Below are 14,598 nucleotides of genomic sequence, written 5' to 3'. Positions count from 1 at the left end.
GTCTGTGATCAAGGTTAATGTATTTAGTTTTCATGTTATAACTTGAGTTTGCTTTGACCTTTTGACACCATACTTGCTGAGTGGCAGCTTTGGATTGCCACTTAGATATCTGGGAGCAAGGTCAAAGTAATTTGCTTACAATAGAATTTTCAGCTTCTACTCAATAACTTCAGTGCACTTTGACCTATTGATGACAGTCACATCAAAACTTGGTTGTTGAAAACCTGGTTTTCGTCGCATTGCGGCGCTTCTTGTTTTTATGCCCCCGCCATGTAATGGCTGGGGCATATAGTGTTACCCTGTTCCGTCCTTCCGTCATTCCGTCCTTCCGTCATTCTGTCATTCCGTCATCATCAGTTTCCGTTTATTATCTTAGTAACGGTTGCACACATTCAACTCAAATTTGACATATGGATATGTCGTGAGAAAATACAGGTCAAGTTCGAATTTGGTCATGGTTCGATGATTTTTGGCAGAGTTATGCCCCTTTTACTTTAAAATAATATGAAATTTTCAGTTTCCGTTCATTATCTCGCCAATGGTACAACACATTCAACTCAAACTTGACATATGGATATGTCATGAGAAAATACAGGTCAAGTTCGAATTTGGTCATGGTTCGATGATTATTGGCAGAGTTATGCCCCTTTTACTTTGAAAATAATATGAAATTTTCAGTTTCTGTTCATTATCTCCCCAACAGTACAACACATTCAACTCAAATTTGACATATGGATATATCGTGAGAAAATACAGGTCAAGTTCGAATTTGGTCATGGTTCAATGATTTTTGTCAGAGTTATGCCCTTTTACTTTGAAAATAATATGAAATTTCAGTTTCCGGTCATTATCTCCCCAATGGTACAAACACTTTTAACTCAAACTTGACATATGGATACGTCACAGGAATGCGCAGGTCAAGTTCAAATTTGGTCATGGTTCAATGATTTTTGGCAGAGTTATGCCCCTTTCACTTTGAAAATAATATGAAATTTTCAGTTTCTGTTTATTATCTCCCCAACGGTACAACACATTCAACTCAAATTTGACATATGGATATATTTTTGAAATGCCCAGGCCAAGTTGGAATTTGGTCATGGTTCAATGATTTTTTGGCAGAGTAATGCCCCTTTTACTTTGAAAATAATATGAAATTTACAGTTTCTGTTCATTATCTACCCAACTACTCAAATTTGACATATGGATATGTCAAAGGAATGGGCAGGTCAAGTTTGAATTTGGTCATGGTTCGATGACTTTTTGGCAGAGTTATGTCCCTTTCACTTTGAAAATAATATAGATACATCTTAGGAATAAGCAGTTTAAGTTTGAATTTGGTCGTGGTTCAATGATTTTGGACAAACTTATCTTTCTTGAATGTTGGAAAAATTTTGAACTTTCAGTTTCAGCACTGAAATGAATGTAGCCATTATTTTGGCTACAAATATGAAATATGCTATTTTCAAAAGGTTTAGACAGAATAATTTCAGTGCCTTGAACATTGTATGAAAATGGTTTGTGTTAACATTGAAAAGTTTTAAGGGCTTTGAACTTAAAATGAAAAAAATAATTTGTGCAAACAAATTTGGAACTAAATATTATAACATCTGAAATTTTGGTTGCATGCGGGGGCATCCGTGGCATGATGACACATTTCTAGTTTTCATAATGTTTTTATAACTGTTAAGATGAAAGGATTTTGTTTTGGTTTAATGTTCTTATTTATATTTAATTAATATATATCGGGATAAAAACGGGAACGCCTGTCTATTTCGGATAATGCCTAGTATTCGACAAATCTTTTTCGAATAATGGGTTGTCGAATAACCAGGGTCAGACTGTATTGATAAATGTAAGAAAATTTGACAGTTATATTTCTACAAAAACACTATCAGAAAGATGCCCCTTTCTTTTAATGAACACAATGAGGAGAAGTGGGGGTGTATTGCTTTGCATATGACAGCGGTCTGTTGGTCCTAAATTATACTACAATCTATAATAAACAGAAATAAATATTTATTACTAACTCACACCTTATATTGATTCACATTCACTGTATAATTTTGTTAACCATGTGCAATGCAACATTACATAAATGTATTTGATACATTATTACCATTGTCATACACATAAAAGGAACTCCACTGAGGTAAAAAAACTAAAAATTTGAATTTCTTACATAGATCAGCTTGGGCACTTAAAGCAGAAAGATATGCAAAAATTAATTAAAAAATATAATCAGAAATAAATTGAAAATTGTACTTTTGTGCTATTCTCTGCACGATTTGAGTGAAACGCTTTTAAATTTTGGGTCATTTTTCACAATCAATTAATTGGTCTGGAAAAACAGATTAATAAAATGATTTGTAATTTTGCACACAACTTATTGGTCTAGGTCATCAAATGGATTATAATTTTTTGAAAAATTATTTCTAGTCTTGTCATTTTAAAAAACCTCAGTGGGGTCACTTTAATGTGGCATTGTTTATATAAAAATTCATGATTATCATATTAAACTTTTTATACTCTGTTTTTTTGTGTGTGTTCTTTTTTTAACCAGCATTCCAATATTTTAGGTTTATGAAATATGTTTTTGCTATTTTCTTTTGTTACATTTTGAGTTGCATTATAGGTACACATTTTCTTTACTAATAGACACTCCTTAATTCAAAATAATTTTCCTATTTACAAAGCCAAATACATCGGAGGAAGAACATTTATTTCATTAAAATACTTCTATATAACAATATGCAAATTAAATAACAAACAACCTCTTTCAGGATGTATTACAATTAATTGTAATTTGCAATACAGAACCTGTTCAAATACAAAAATGTATCATGATTTCTGAAAGTATCGCAGTTATTATAACTTGCCATAGCCTGTTTTAACATTACATTTTCTGGATGCACAAGTGTTAATAGTGTGCAACATAGACCCTGTCAAAATGTCATGCTTTCTGGCTATATCATATGTTAGTATAGCTAGATACAACCTTAAGTTTACCAATCACAACCATTTTCTGGATGTATCATCAGTCACTAGTTATTGTTGCTTGTAATTACCTGTTTCTAGATGTAACAAAGTTACTGTATCTTTCCATCTGAATATATCACAAATTATTATAGCCTGCCATCTGGATGCATTACAAGTTATCATAGCTTCTAACATTACACATTCCAGATAAGTTATTATAGCTTGCAATAACCTGTTATAGATGTCACACAAGTTATTATAGCTTGCAGAAACCTGTTTCTGGATGTCACACAAGTTATTATAGCTAGCAGAAACCTGTTTCTGGATGTCACACAAGTTATTATAGCTTGCCATCTGAATGTATAAAAGTTATTATAGCTTGCCATCTGGATGCATTACAACTTCTAATAGCTAGCCACAACTTATTATAACAATACACATTCAATCACAAGTTATTATAGCTTGCCACAACCTGTTCTAACATCACAAAACTATCAATAAAATCCTCCTCAGTCATGCCATGTTTAACATACTGGTGTGTGTATGCTCTCGACGAAAACATGTTCCAAGCTTTATCTATAACCGAATTTAACGAAGCTATCGGGGATTTGTTATTTGTCACTAACGTAGCACATTTTTCATATTTATTGAAAGTTCTCTGTTGTTTGTACACAGACAATGTGTCATCTGCTGGTATCCAGGATGGGTAAAGTCTGTGATCCATGAATGAGGACAGGTCAACATTGTCTAAATCTTTCCCTCGCAGAATGAGCGTGTTGGCCAAAGATCTACGGCTTTCTTCTAGCTTGACCCTGCCAATCGATCCCTGTAAAACATATGATATATTACTGACTCCAGTGGTATGAACTCTTTAATGATATAATTTTTGTAATGAAAATATCTTGCTTTGGATATACAAACTGTCTGTAAGTAATAAGGAAATAACCAAATTCAAGCAACAAAAGTATCCAGTATAAAAGTATCCAGTATAAAAGATCAAATGAACATTTACAAGCTATATTCCTTCCTGCCATTTCACAGGATTCATCAGGATCATTGTTTTAACCTTTAGCCTACAAGCAGGTTGTACAAACCTATAAGGATATTACATTTGTTGCTGATACAGACCCAAATATCTAGCTTGAGGGTAACTGTTTACGACAGTAACTAGGCTCTGCTGAGTTTCCACTAAACAGTCACTTAAGAGCTATATATTCTTGTCTGCAAGGACAGACAGTGTTTGATTTTTTTTCTTGCATATTACAAAAAATTATATTTCCAAACTAATATAATGTATATTCATATATACAGTGCTGGATAGTAATTTTGTTCTTGACGATCAAGGAGTGATTATTTTAAGATGATCTGACTATAATTGGCAAGACAAATGTCCCGGAAGCCTGTGCTCAAAAGCATAAATTTTGTAAAAAAAACCCATTCTTTTAGTATTTTTCCTACAGAGTGATCTCCCTTGTGTAGAAAGAACCCATACCTTCCTCCATGCTAGCATTGGCTATAAGCATCTGTCTGAGGTGTTTCAGTAAACCAGGCCACTGATAACTGCTAAAATCTTTTGATGTTTCCGACATCTGAGGTATATTCTTTACAGTAAGCAACTTGTAATCTGGACATGGTACAAGGTGTTCCAACATTTCACCTTAAACATAAAAAGATATATTCATCTAGATTCATGTAGTCAAACATTTTATTCTGAGTGACTAAAATAGTTTTTTTGAGTAATTTCAATCATTTAGAATCAAGTGTCACAGAGTTTATTACATATGTTTTTTGTTTTGTTTTTTTGTTATTGGGTTTTAGGTTGCACCAGCACATTAAGAGGTCATATGGCAATTTTTAAGCTTCTTTACTTGTGGAGGAAGATCCGAAGTGCAGCTGAGTAGGACCGCTGACGTCGGTAAGCTAACTGGATAGTTTTTTCACATGAAAAAAATCCCATGCCCTTCAGGATTTCAAACCCACAGCAGTGAGAGATAAGTGGTTTGAAGTCTATGACTTTCACCACTCATGGATATTTAATCTTCATTGTGATTCAAGTAGCTTGAAAGGTACCTTCCTACAATTAAAATGATACATGTAGATCTTCATGCAAAGCTGGGTGATGCAAAGTAAGCACAAATTGTGAGGCAAAATTATAAAAAAATGTATTTTTAGCATCAATGACCTTGAACTTGACCCCATACACCTCAGCAAAGGGAAGGGAGGCCAAACTGGCCAACATAATTATGTTACTTCCAACTTTATGTATTATTTTTTTATGTCAAAAGAAATGTTTTCACCCAATAATGTGCTTGAAATCTTTTAGAACTATATCCTAAAAAGAAAGATAAACCATGTACATCATTACCGAAATTATTAGATGATGCATATTCTGTGTATTTCTGCGTCACTGCCGGTAATAAAATACCCATAAGTTTATGACATATAACTTTGTTTATGTCTCGGAACCCAATCTTCTTAATGTTCAACAGTTGAGTGCAGATCTTGTGTAACTGGTCATTCTCCATTACTAATACTGCATCAGAACACTTGTACAGATGTGACAACGTCAACACAGCGTTGTAGTTTTGAACTATCACCTCTCCCGTAGAGTACGGCCATACGACCTGGTTTAATAGGAATGCGCGTGGAAATTCATCCTTTAAACATTGTGTGATGTAGGCGCCTACCCCGGAGCCTGTTCCACCCGCAAGACTCATGAATGTCATAAATCCATTTAGGTTATCACATTTTTCAGCCTCTTTCTGAACCATACCCATAATCCGCTCTTCTGCTGCAGCTCCGTGAATTCTGCAAAGATTAAAGAATAATTATATCCGATTTTTCATGGGATTTTTCTATGTATAATTATACTAGTAACTTACTTTCTTTCACACACATACATATATATAATTTTTCAATTTTAAAAAGAATATCTAGAACATGTATTCTCCTCAGATATGACACAAAATGATTCATTACCGATAGAAAAACAGAAAAATAAACGTAAAATTTGTTCTTTTAACACTAATTCATGAATAAGAGAGTAAAGAAAAAAAAGTTAAAGTTTGATAACACATATTTCAAGCTTCATACAGTATTTACAACACTTTAACTTAGCTATAAATTACAGTTTACCTGTATCCATGAGCCCAATTATTACCCGAGCCTCTCTTTTGATGAAACTGTAGTTTATCTGGGTATTTCCACTTCCCTGATCTCTTTGCTTCATGGCAAGTCTGGGCAATTGCCTGAAATTAAAATAAAACAGTGTTGCTCTTTCTTTTAAAACTGGCCAGATATTTTGACATAAAGTTTGGTGCAATGTGGTTGGTTTCCAGTTAAGCTGTCTTAAAAACTACGGTCTTAATGCACTTTAAAATCGCTAATTCATTGCCTCACAAAAATTAATATGATTATGAATGAAAAATACTGGAATTGCTGAAAAAATGATATTTTTCTATAATTTTCTTAAGTGAGAATGATTTTTGTCACAATATCCCTTTTTTAGGCGATTCTTCTATTTTTCTATAATATGATCATGATTTTTGTGTACTTCTCCAACACTGTAGTGAGATAAATCCTACAGCCATATGACGACTGAGTGCCATTTCTGAAACTGTTAACAGAACATCAAAACTGAAAAGCTTCAGAGAAATTAAAATAAGCATTTTTAGGTTTTTAAATTGTTGACTCTAAAGATGGAAACTAACCTTAGGTTCCATATCTACCATCACAGCTCTAGCCTCTGGTAAACTACCTGGTTTATCTGAGCAATTAAAAAACTTCTGTTTAACATCTTCTATGTAATCGTTGTTGACCTGTGATGTCACATTCACCTGAAATTAAAAAAGAAAACATGTACAAGAAATTCACGGAGGCAGAAAAATTGAATTAAATAATTAGGGAGATACTTCTATATTAAAGGGTGTACTAAGTCCTTATGGTTGTATATAATCAAAAACACTTTCAGTACTATTTAAATGGCTGAACACTTATATCTCTTAAGATTTGGCAAGTTGAAAAAAAAATCCCTATGTTTTACATTCATGTAACTTTCAATGACATTCTACATAAATTTGAATAAACGCAAAACTTGTAGTTATGTTGGTTATGTAGTTCTGAACTGTGACATAAAGTTAAAAGAGTTTAGTAACAAGCTCATAAACAAATAAATTATTGTTAAGATAAAAGTTAAATTCAAACTTAAAATTGGCTCAAACAAGTATCTTAGTAAAATGCTCCTTTCATAAGACATAACATAATGTAACTGAGATTTTGTAAACTGATTACTAAATACATTATAGTCAATAGTCAATATAATTATCGGCCTTTAACTTGAGAATACCTGAGAAGGGCTGGCATACATGTCATCAATAATTCCAGCAAACAGCTGCCCTCCTACCTGGTTCCCACACTGACCAACTTGTAGAGTCACAACAGACATCTTGGTGCTATTAAAATGAAAAAGTATTCATGTTTCAAAATATGACTTAAAATTGACTTAAAATTAATAATGCCAATTGACTACTTTTATCAAAGACTTAAAAACAAAGTGATGCAATGTCCATACAATTTGCATTCTTTAGGTGTCATAAAAATTTTGATGTTGTGACGAAATTCAAGAATAAAAGCTTGTACAGGAATTATCAGGGTCTTTCAACAGCCCAAACAAATTGTGCGCCAGGGCTTTTGGTATATATGTGACGGTTGCCCTTGATCTATGTAATATCAGTTTGTAAAATCCTTCGGTCTTGCAATTTCAAGACTTTTCACCTCCTGGATGTTTCGGCCTCAATAACTCAAAAGACAATGTCGTTCCAGCATCTTTTGTAAATTTGATAGAGATGTAAAATAAAGACAATTATGAATCGTAATTTATATATAATATAATTCATACTTGCAAGCTTATTACATTTGTAATATAAAGATCTTTTGTCATAAATATAATGAAATTTCCCTTGGAAAATGGTTATTTATCAGTTTATAGGAAAGTGTTAAAGCATTGAGACAAGGTCTTTCAAATAGAAAATCCAATCTCTCTAAAACATCAAGAACTGAAATAACTAACAAAAATAATAAATTAGAAGTTTTTGAAGGTAAAATGAACAAATGTTATTGTACGGGGTAAATTAGTCAAAATATTTTAACCTACGGGATTTTTAGATAATTTTTGACATGGTCAAAATCCCAAAGGCGTAGCTCTGATCGCGTTGATATTTCGACTAGGGGTAAATGCAAATATGAATAAAGTCTAAATACACCCATATCCGAAATATGCAACACTTGGTACTAAAACACAATCATACGAATTATTTATTGTTCTGTTCTGTATATTCAAGACAATATCTCTAATGATAAACATTATATTGAGCAAACTTTAGTCTACTTACAAAGATTCTGTTCTATTACAAAATGAAAATTAAAAATCAAAATTTACAGAAATGCAAATATTTTGTGTCCCTGTGTAGATGGATGGTTTAGATGACGACGATAAATTTTGTACGATAACAGATTACTCAAGACCACAAATGGCGTCCTTTTATGAAAAAATATGACAAGTAGACAACCAAATGAACGGTAATACCTTCCCTGGTGCTTAAATCGTTACAAAAATCAATTATTTAAAATGGTCAATTTCATTTCAATATGTTTACATAGTTTGAATTCCAGAAGTGTTACTTAATATATTAAAATTCACCCAAAAACACGGGTCCTACTTTGCAAAATCATTGAAAATGGTCTATGTCAAACATTTTTTTTTTAAATCTATACTAATAATGTGTCACAGGATGAAAAACTGTGCAGCCTGACCGGAACTCGAAACCTGGACTCTCAAAATACCATTCCACGGCTCTAGCGACTGTTGGACTGAACAATTTGGCTGGTTCAAACCTCTAAATAGTTAAACAGTTCCGAACCGTGACATAATGATGATACTCCCCCGCTTTCATGATATCCATCCTTGAATTTTTCAATGTTACAGAGCAATGTGGATTAAACTGTGAGCTATATGCAGTGTCAGTCCCCACGTTGGGCACCAGATGTCACGGTATGAGAAAACTATACAGCCTGACCAGGAACCTCATAATTAACCATTCCGCTGCTCTACCGACTGAGCTATCCTGCCTCTTTAACACCTCACCAAAAAATTTTAACAGTTCTGAACTGTGACATACTCCCCTGCTAAAAGGATTTTTTCATCCTCGATTATTTCTCAGGATAACAGAGCAATGTGAATTAAACTCTGAGCTGTAGTAATACAGTATGTTGTCACAGTATCTATTTGTGTTACATGTTTTGCAGATTTATAAAGTGAAATAGAAATGTTAGGCAGATGGCCAAGCTACACAACCCTCCTTCAGTTTAGCAATAGCTAAGCATTAAAGACCTGTTAAGTACAGACATATTGGTCATTTCTTTTGGTAAAAATAGCTAAAAACATTAGCCAAATTACTTCATTTCATAATCAGCAGTAATGCTCATAATGTTCTAGCACTACACTAAATAGAATCAATGAATGCCTGAAGATTGATGGTATTTATCCTGGCTAGTTGTTAATTACAGTTTTGACACCTTAGTCCAGCAAGCTACAGGGGATATATAAACAATCAATTAATTGATCCAAAAGGTCGCTGACTTGAGATCACGGGTCCCTCACAGCTGTAGGTTCTATCCTCATTCGGGTCGAAACCTTTCATGTGAGGAAGCCATCCAGCTGGCTTACGGAAGGTCGGTGGTTCTACCCAGGTGCCCGCTCGTGCCTGAAATAATGACCGGAGGGGCTTCTGGGGTCTCCCTCCACCAATAAAGCTTGAAAAAATCAACGAAAAATCTCGGCGGACGCTCTAGGATGGCCCGACTTGAGTGTACGGTCACCCATATGGACTTTCCGGCGGCAACCTTAAATAAGCGCATTTAAAAAAAAAAATCCAAAATCATTGCTAGATGCTCAGGATATTATTGCATGTATAACAAAACCAACCTCAATATCTCTTACCACTTAATAAGTTAAATTTAGTTAAGAAGTTTATTTCTCATTTCTTTACTATACATTTGACAGTCCTGGATGGATTTTGAAATTACATGGCAAAAATGTTTATCATGTCAGTAGATGTGTCCCACTGTCCCTTTCAAGTGTAGGTCCATATCCAAGGTCACACTGAGGTTATAAACTTCAAAAAATTAGGTTACTTCTTAGCCAGTTAAGATTCCAATTATGGTTTGAGAGAGTCCAGTTAAGATACGAGAGTAGCCAGTTAAGATTTAAGGGTAACCAGTTAAAATTTGAGGGTAGCCAGTTAAGATTCTAGTTATGGTTTGAGCATGTGTTGAGAGAATCCAATTAAGATTTAAGGTTAGCCAGTTAAGATTCCAGTTATGGTTTGAGAGAGTCCAGTTAAGATTTGAGGGTAGCCAGTTAAGATTCCAGTTATGGTTTGAGAGAATCCAGTTAAGATTTGAGGGTAGCCAGTTAAGATTCCAGTTATGGTTTGAGAGAATCAAGTTAAGATTTGAGGGTAGCCAGTAAAGATTCCAGTTATGGTTTGAGAGAGTCCAGTTAAGATTTGCCAATTGCCAAAAAAAGATGCCAGGGTGATTTCCATATAAGTTCTTTGACTGTAGAATAGATAATTTGCACCTCACAACTATAGGTTTTAGTCTTCCCAGACTCTTCAGTTCTTTCATGTAGGAAGCTATCCAGCAAACTCAAGAGAGATTATAATTATATCATGTTGCCAAGATTTCTGGCACTTGCTGTTGCCATGTAATCAGGGTAAAGAGTCTGTTGTTCTGGAAATAATGCCTTCTTATATGAGAATGATTACTTTATATAGACTTACAGAGTAAAACATGTACTAGTATATAATTATGTCTACTTGTAATTACAATGTACAATGCCAAGAGAGTAGATATTTATCTTGTAGTCATATACAGGTACAAATATTTTTAGAAAATATGCAGCTTGGGTAAAAAACCCAATATTTCCACATTACTTAGACTTTCATATTGATAAAAAAAAAAAAATTCTAAATTTTCTTAACCTTTTCTAGCAATGTCTCTCAGGTGAGCAATCAATGGCTTGATCATGGCCCTCTTGTTTTACCATTCAAATTAGAGCAATCTGTAGTATATGTGACAAATAATTGAACTTTATTAGATAAAGATTTGGATATATTGAAGTTAATTATTGAATATTTTCTGATTAATGTATGTATTCAACAGACAAATATTGAGATAATTATGTATTACCTTTGTTATTGTTGTATGTAATTAAGTACATGCTAGGTACAAATGTAACTATTGATTTTCTTATTGTCTGAATGTGAATAAATAAGAGTGTTAACTTGTTGCTCATGGAAGCCATTGATAAAAGTATATCAGATGTGCAACCCTAGCGGCATCTGTTGCTGAGTGGTTAAGACTTTTGACTTCAAACAACTTGAAGGTCACTGCTGTGGGTTGAAATCCCACCAGGGACTATAGACTCTTTTATGTGAGAAAGCTATCCAGCTAAGCTTTTAGAATGTCAGTGGTTCTACTCAGGTGCTCGTTCATGCCTGAAATAATGCATGGAAGGGCACCTGACATCTTCTTTCACCAGTTAAACTGGAAAGTCGTCAATATGACCTATACAGTGTTTGGTGTGACGTAAAACCTAACAAAAATAAAAAGAAAAAAGAAATACATGTCAAGTCTCCCACAACTGCCTGGTCAGATGGCATGGATGTGTAGGCCCAGGCCTGTCTCTTAACTGGTGGTGTTTGAAAGTCATATTCACAAGCATTCATACGTGTATTTGCATAATAATGTCATAAAGTCGTAAGCCATCAGTATAATATAGAGATAGATTTTTTAAAAATATGGGCTGGCAATCCTGGTTGTTTTTTTTTTCATTTTGGTAATAAGACTCGAGAATGGGATGTTTCATGAATTTTAATGCAAAATTGGATGAGTTAATTTATACAAATATTAAATGCAATATATATAATGCAATGCTAAGAAATGAAATATTTGGTTCATTCATATCCTTGTATTTATTCATTTACATTTTGTATTTTCTTGAATGGAGAATTTTTCGCTTTGAAATTTGAAAAATACAACAACAAAAACTAAAAAAAAAAACAATAACATACTTTTGACCAAAAACCCCCTAGCCATCTGAATACGTGGTATAAATTGTATATTTCGATATAGGAATATATTTTTTTACATTTACATATAGCTTAAAGACATTTTCTACAGTTTTATGAAAAATTAATCCTTTCATAGAATTTTCTTGATTTTTTGTATGATGAGTAAAATCTAATGACGAATTTAAAAATAAAAAGAAAAATATATGTTGCCGTGTTGGATTTCTTGTAAAATGGCAGTTTCCATGGTAACCGTATATCTAAAAACTGTCAAAATAGCCTAACTGTGTTATAACCAATAGAAAATGTATAAGATAGCTTAACCCTTTCCCCCATGAGCATATTGTGAAAAATGGCCATTTTCACTGAAAAGCCTCCTCTCACAAGTTCAAACTGCTATGAAACTATGAAAAATGCTTCAATACTAATCAAACTTGGCACAAATGTTGACTGGACCATTGCCTTTGTAACGACATGCTCAGTCTTAAATTTCCTGTTACCATGGCAACGAGGGGACATCTCAAAATTGCCAAAAATCACTTTTTTGCCTCGATTTTTTCCATCAAAATTTATTTCAAAGTGCTGCAACTTCTCAAGGGATTGAGATAGAGTCAAAGGCTTTTCAGCGTTGGTTACACGTTATCTTATGATCGACCTGGGGTCATTTAAAGCCTCTCACAAGTCCAAAATTTTCTTGGCGATGAGGGGGACTCCGCCCCCCTTCAAACCCCCCAAACAGAAGGGGGCACATCCCCCTTCTGGCAACCCCCTGATGTAATATTTGGATGGGGGAAGGCGCTGAAAAAATGGTCAATTTTTTTAACAACATTTCTCAAACGAAAAACAGTGTTGGGGGCCTAAATAGGGCATTTTTTCACTGTTTGAGGCCTCAAAGGGGGGGGGGGGGCAAAAAGCCGTCGAAACACGCTTATATAAGGGAAAAGGTTAACAAAAAATGATGAAAAACCTTGGAACCACCCAAAATCTAGTTTTTCCATGTTAACATTTGGTCTTTTACCTAATTTTGGTGAAAAATCATTGTTTTGTAACATTTATTATTTTTTTAGTTAACCCTTTCCCCCATGAGCATATTGTGAAAAATGGCCATTTTCACTGAAAAGCCTCCTCTCACAAGTTCAAACTGCTATGAAACTATGAAAAATGCTTCAATACTAATCAAACTTGGCACAAATGTTGACTGGACCATTGCCTTTGTAACGACATGCTCAGTCTTAAATTTCCTGTTACCATGGCAACGAGGGGACATCTCAAAATTGCCAAAAATCACTTTTTTGCCTCGATTTTTTCCATCAAAATTTATTTCAAAGTGCTGCAACTTCTCAAGGGATTGAGATAGAGTCAAAGGCTTTTCAGCGTTGGTTACACGTTATCTTATGATCGACCTGGGGTCATTTAAAGCCTCTCACAAGTCCAAAATTTTCTTGGCGATGAGGGGGACTCCGCCCCCCTTCAAACCCCCAAACAGAAGGGGCACATCCCCTTCTGGCAACCCCCTGATGTAATATTTGGATGGGGGAAGGCGCTGAAAAAATGGTCAATTTTTTTAACAACATTTCTCAAAACGAAAAACAGTGTTGGGGGCCTAAATAGGGCATTTTTTCACTGTTTGAGGCCTCAAAGGGGGGGGGGGGGGCAAAAAGCCGTCGAAACACGCTTATATAAGGGAAAAGGTTAAAACACACAACGAGCATTGTTTTATGCAAAGACAATCTTATCTAATGATTCTGTATGAAACAAACGATAATCTGAACATATTTCTTTAAAAAATGAGTTCTCCATGTTCCTCAACCGAACAAAAAATGAGAAAAATAAACATGAATTCTGAGAATAATTAGAGATATTGAAAAAAGTATTTCATAGGATTTTCTAATTTTTTTGTATGTTGTGTAAAATTTAATGACAAATTCAAATAGAAAAAGAAAAATATATGTTGGCGTGTTGGTTTTTTTGAAAAATGGCAGTTTCCATGGTAACCGTATATCTCAAAATTGTCAAAATAGCCAAACTGTGTTTAATTATGTATAAAATAGCTTATTACACTCACAATAAACATAGTTTTATAAAAAGCTTGCTTTATCTTAGGGTTCTGTATAAAACAAACGATAATTGGAACATATTTCTTTAAAAAAGAAGTTTTCATGCTTTATAACTAAACAAAAAATGAGAAAAATAAACATGAATTCTGTAAAAATTAAAGCTATCAAGAAATTTCTTTCATAGAATTTTCTACATTATTGATATATCAAGTAACATTTGATGGTGAATTCAAAAATAGAAATAAAATATAGATGTTGACGTGCTAGTTTTTTGTAAACGGGCAGTTTCCATGGTTACCGCATATGTCGACTGTCAAAATTACCACGCTTTCTTAAGAAATATCAGTGTTATACTAAATGTATTGTCAAATATACAACAAAAAAATGTTGTAATAAAAATTTCTTTTTCTTTTGATGTTATATTAAGTAAATGA

The 14,598-nt window shown here is 33.7% G+C and overlaps 2 protein-coding genes across 2 annotated transcripts in view; one reads left to right on the top strand and one right to left on the bottom strand.

The window, feature by feature from the left end:
* Nucleotides 1-2,780: 2,780 nt before the first annotated feature.
* Nucleotides 2,781-8,455, bottom strand: LOC132735262 (tubulin delta chain-like). The gene is given in 8 exon segments (XM_060722200.1): nt 2,781-3,779; nt 3,781-3,802; nt 4,469-4,633; nt 5,342-5,784; nt 6,112-6,224; nt 6,687-6,812; nt 7,322-7,427; nt 8,367-8,455. Coding segments are annotated over 7 exon segments (1,326 nt in total). The 5' UTR covers nt 7,421-7,427; nt 8,367-8,455; the 3' UTR covers nt 2,781-3,421.
* The window catches only part of LOC132735266 (nuclear receptor corepressor 1-like), a 69,945-nt gene continuing 63,774 nt past the window's right edge, over nt 8,428-14,598 (top strand). Inside the window, 1 exon segment of the mRNA XM_060722204.1 lies at nt 8,428-8,553. Coding sequence (XP_060578187.1) covers nt 8,528-8,553 — 26 coding nt within the window. The 5' untranslated portion in view covers nt 8,428-8,527.

The sequence above is a fragment of the Ruditapes philippinarum genome, unplaced genomic scaffold, assembly GCF_026571515.1.
Source record: "Ruditapes philippinarum isolate M1 unplaced genomic scaffold, ASM2657151v2 ctg295_1_1_1_1, whole genome shotgun sequence".
NCBI lineage: Eukaryota > Metazoa > Mollusca > Bivalvia > Venerida > Veneridae > Ruditapes > Ruditapes philippinarum.
This window is presented reverse-complemented; position numbering and strand designations above follow the sequence as displayed.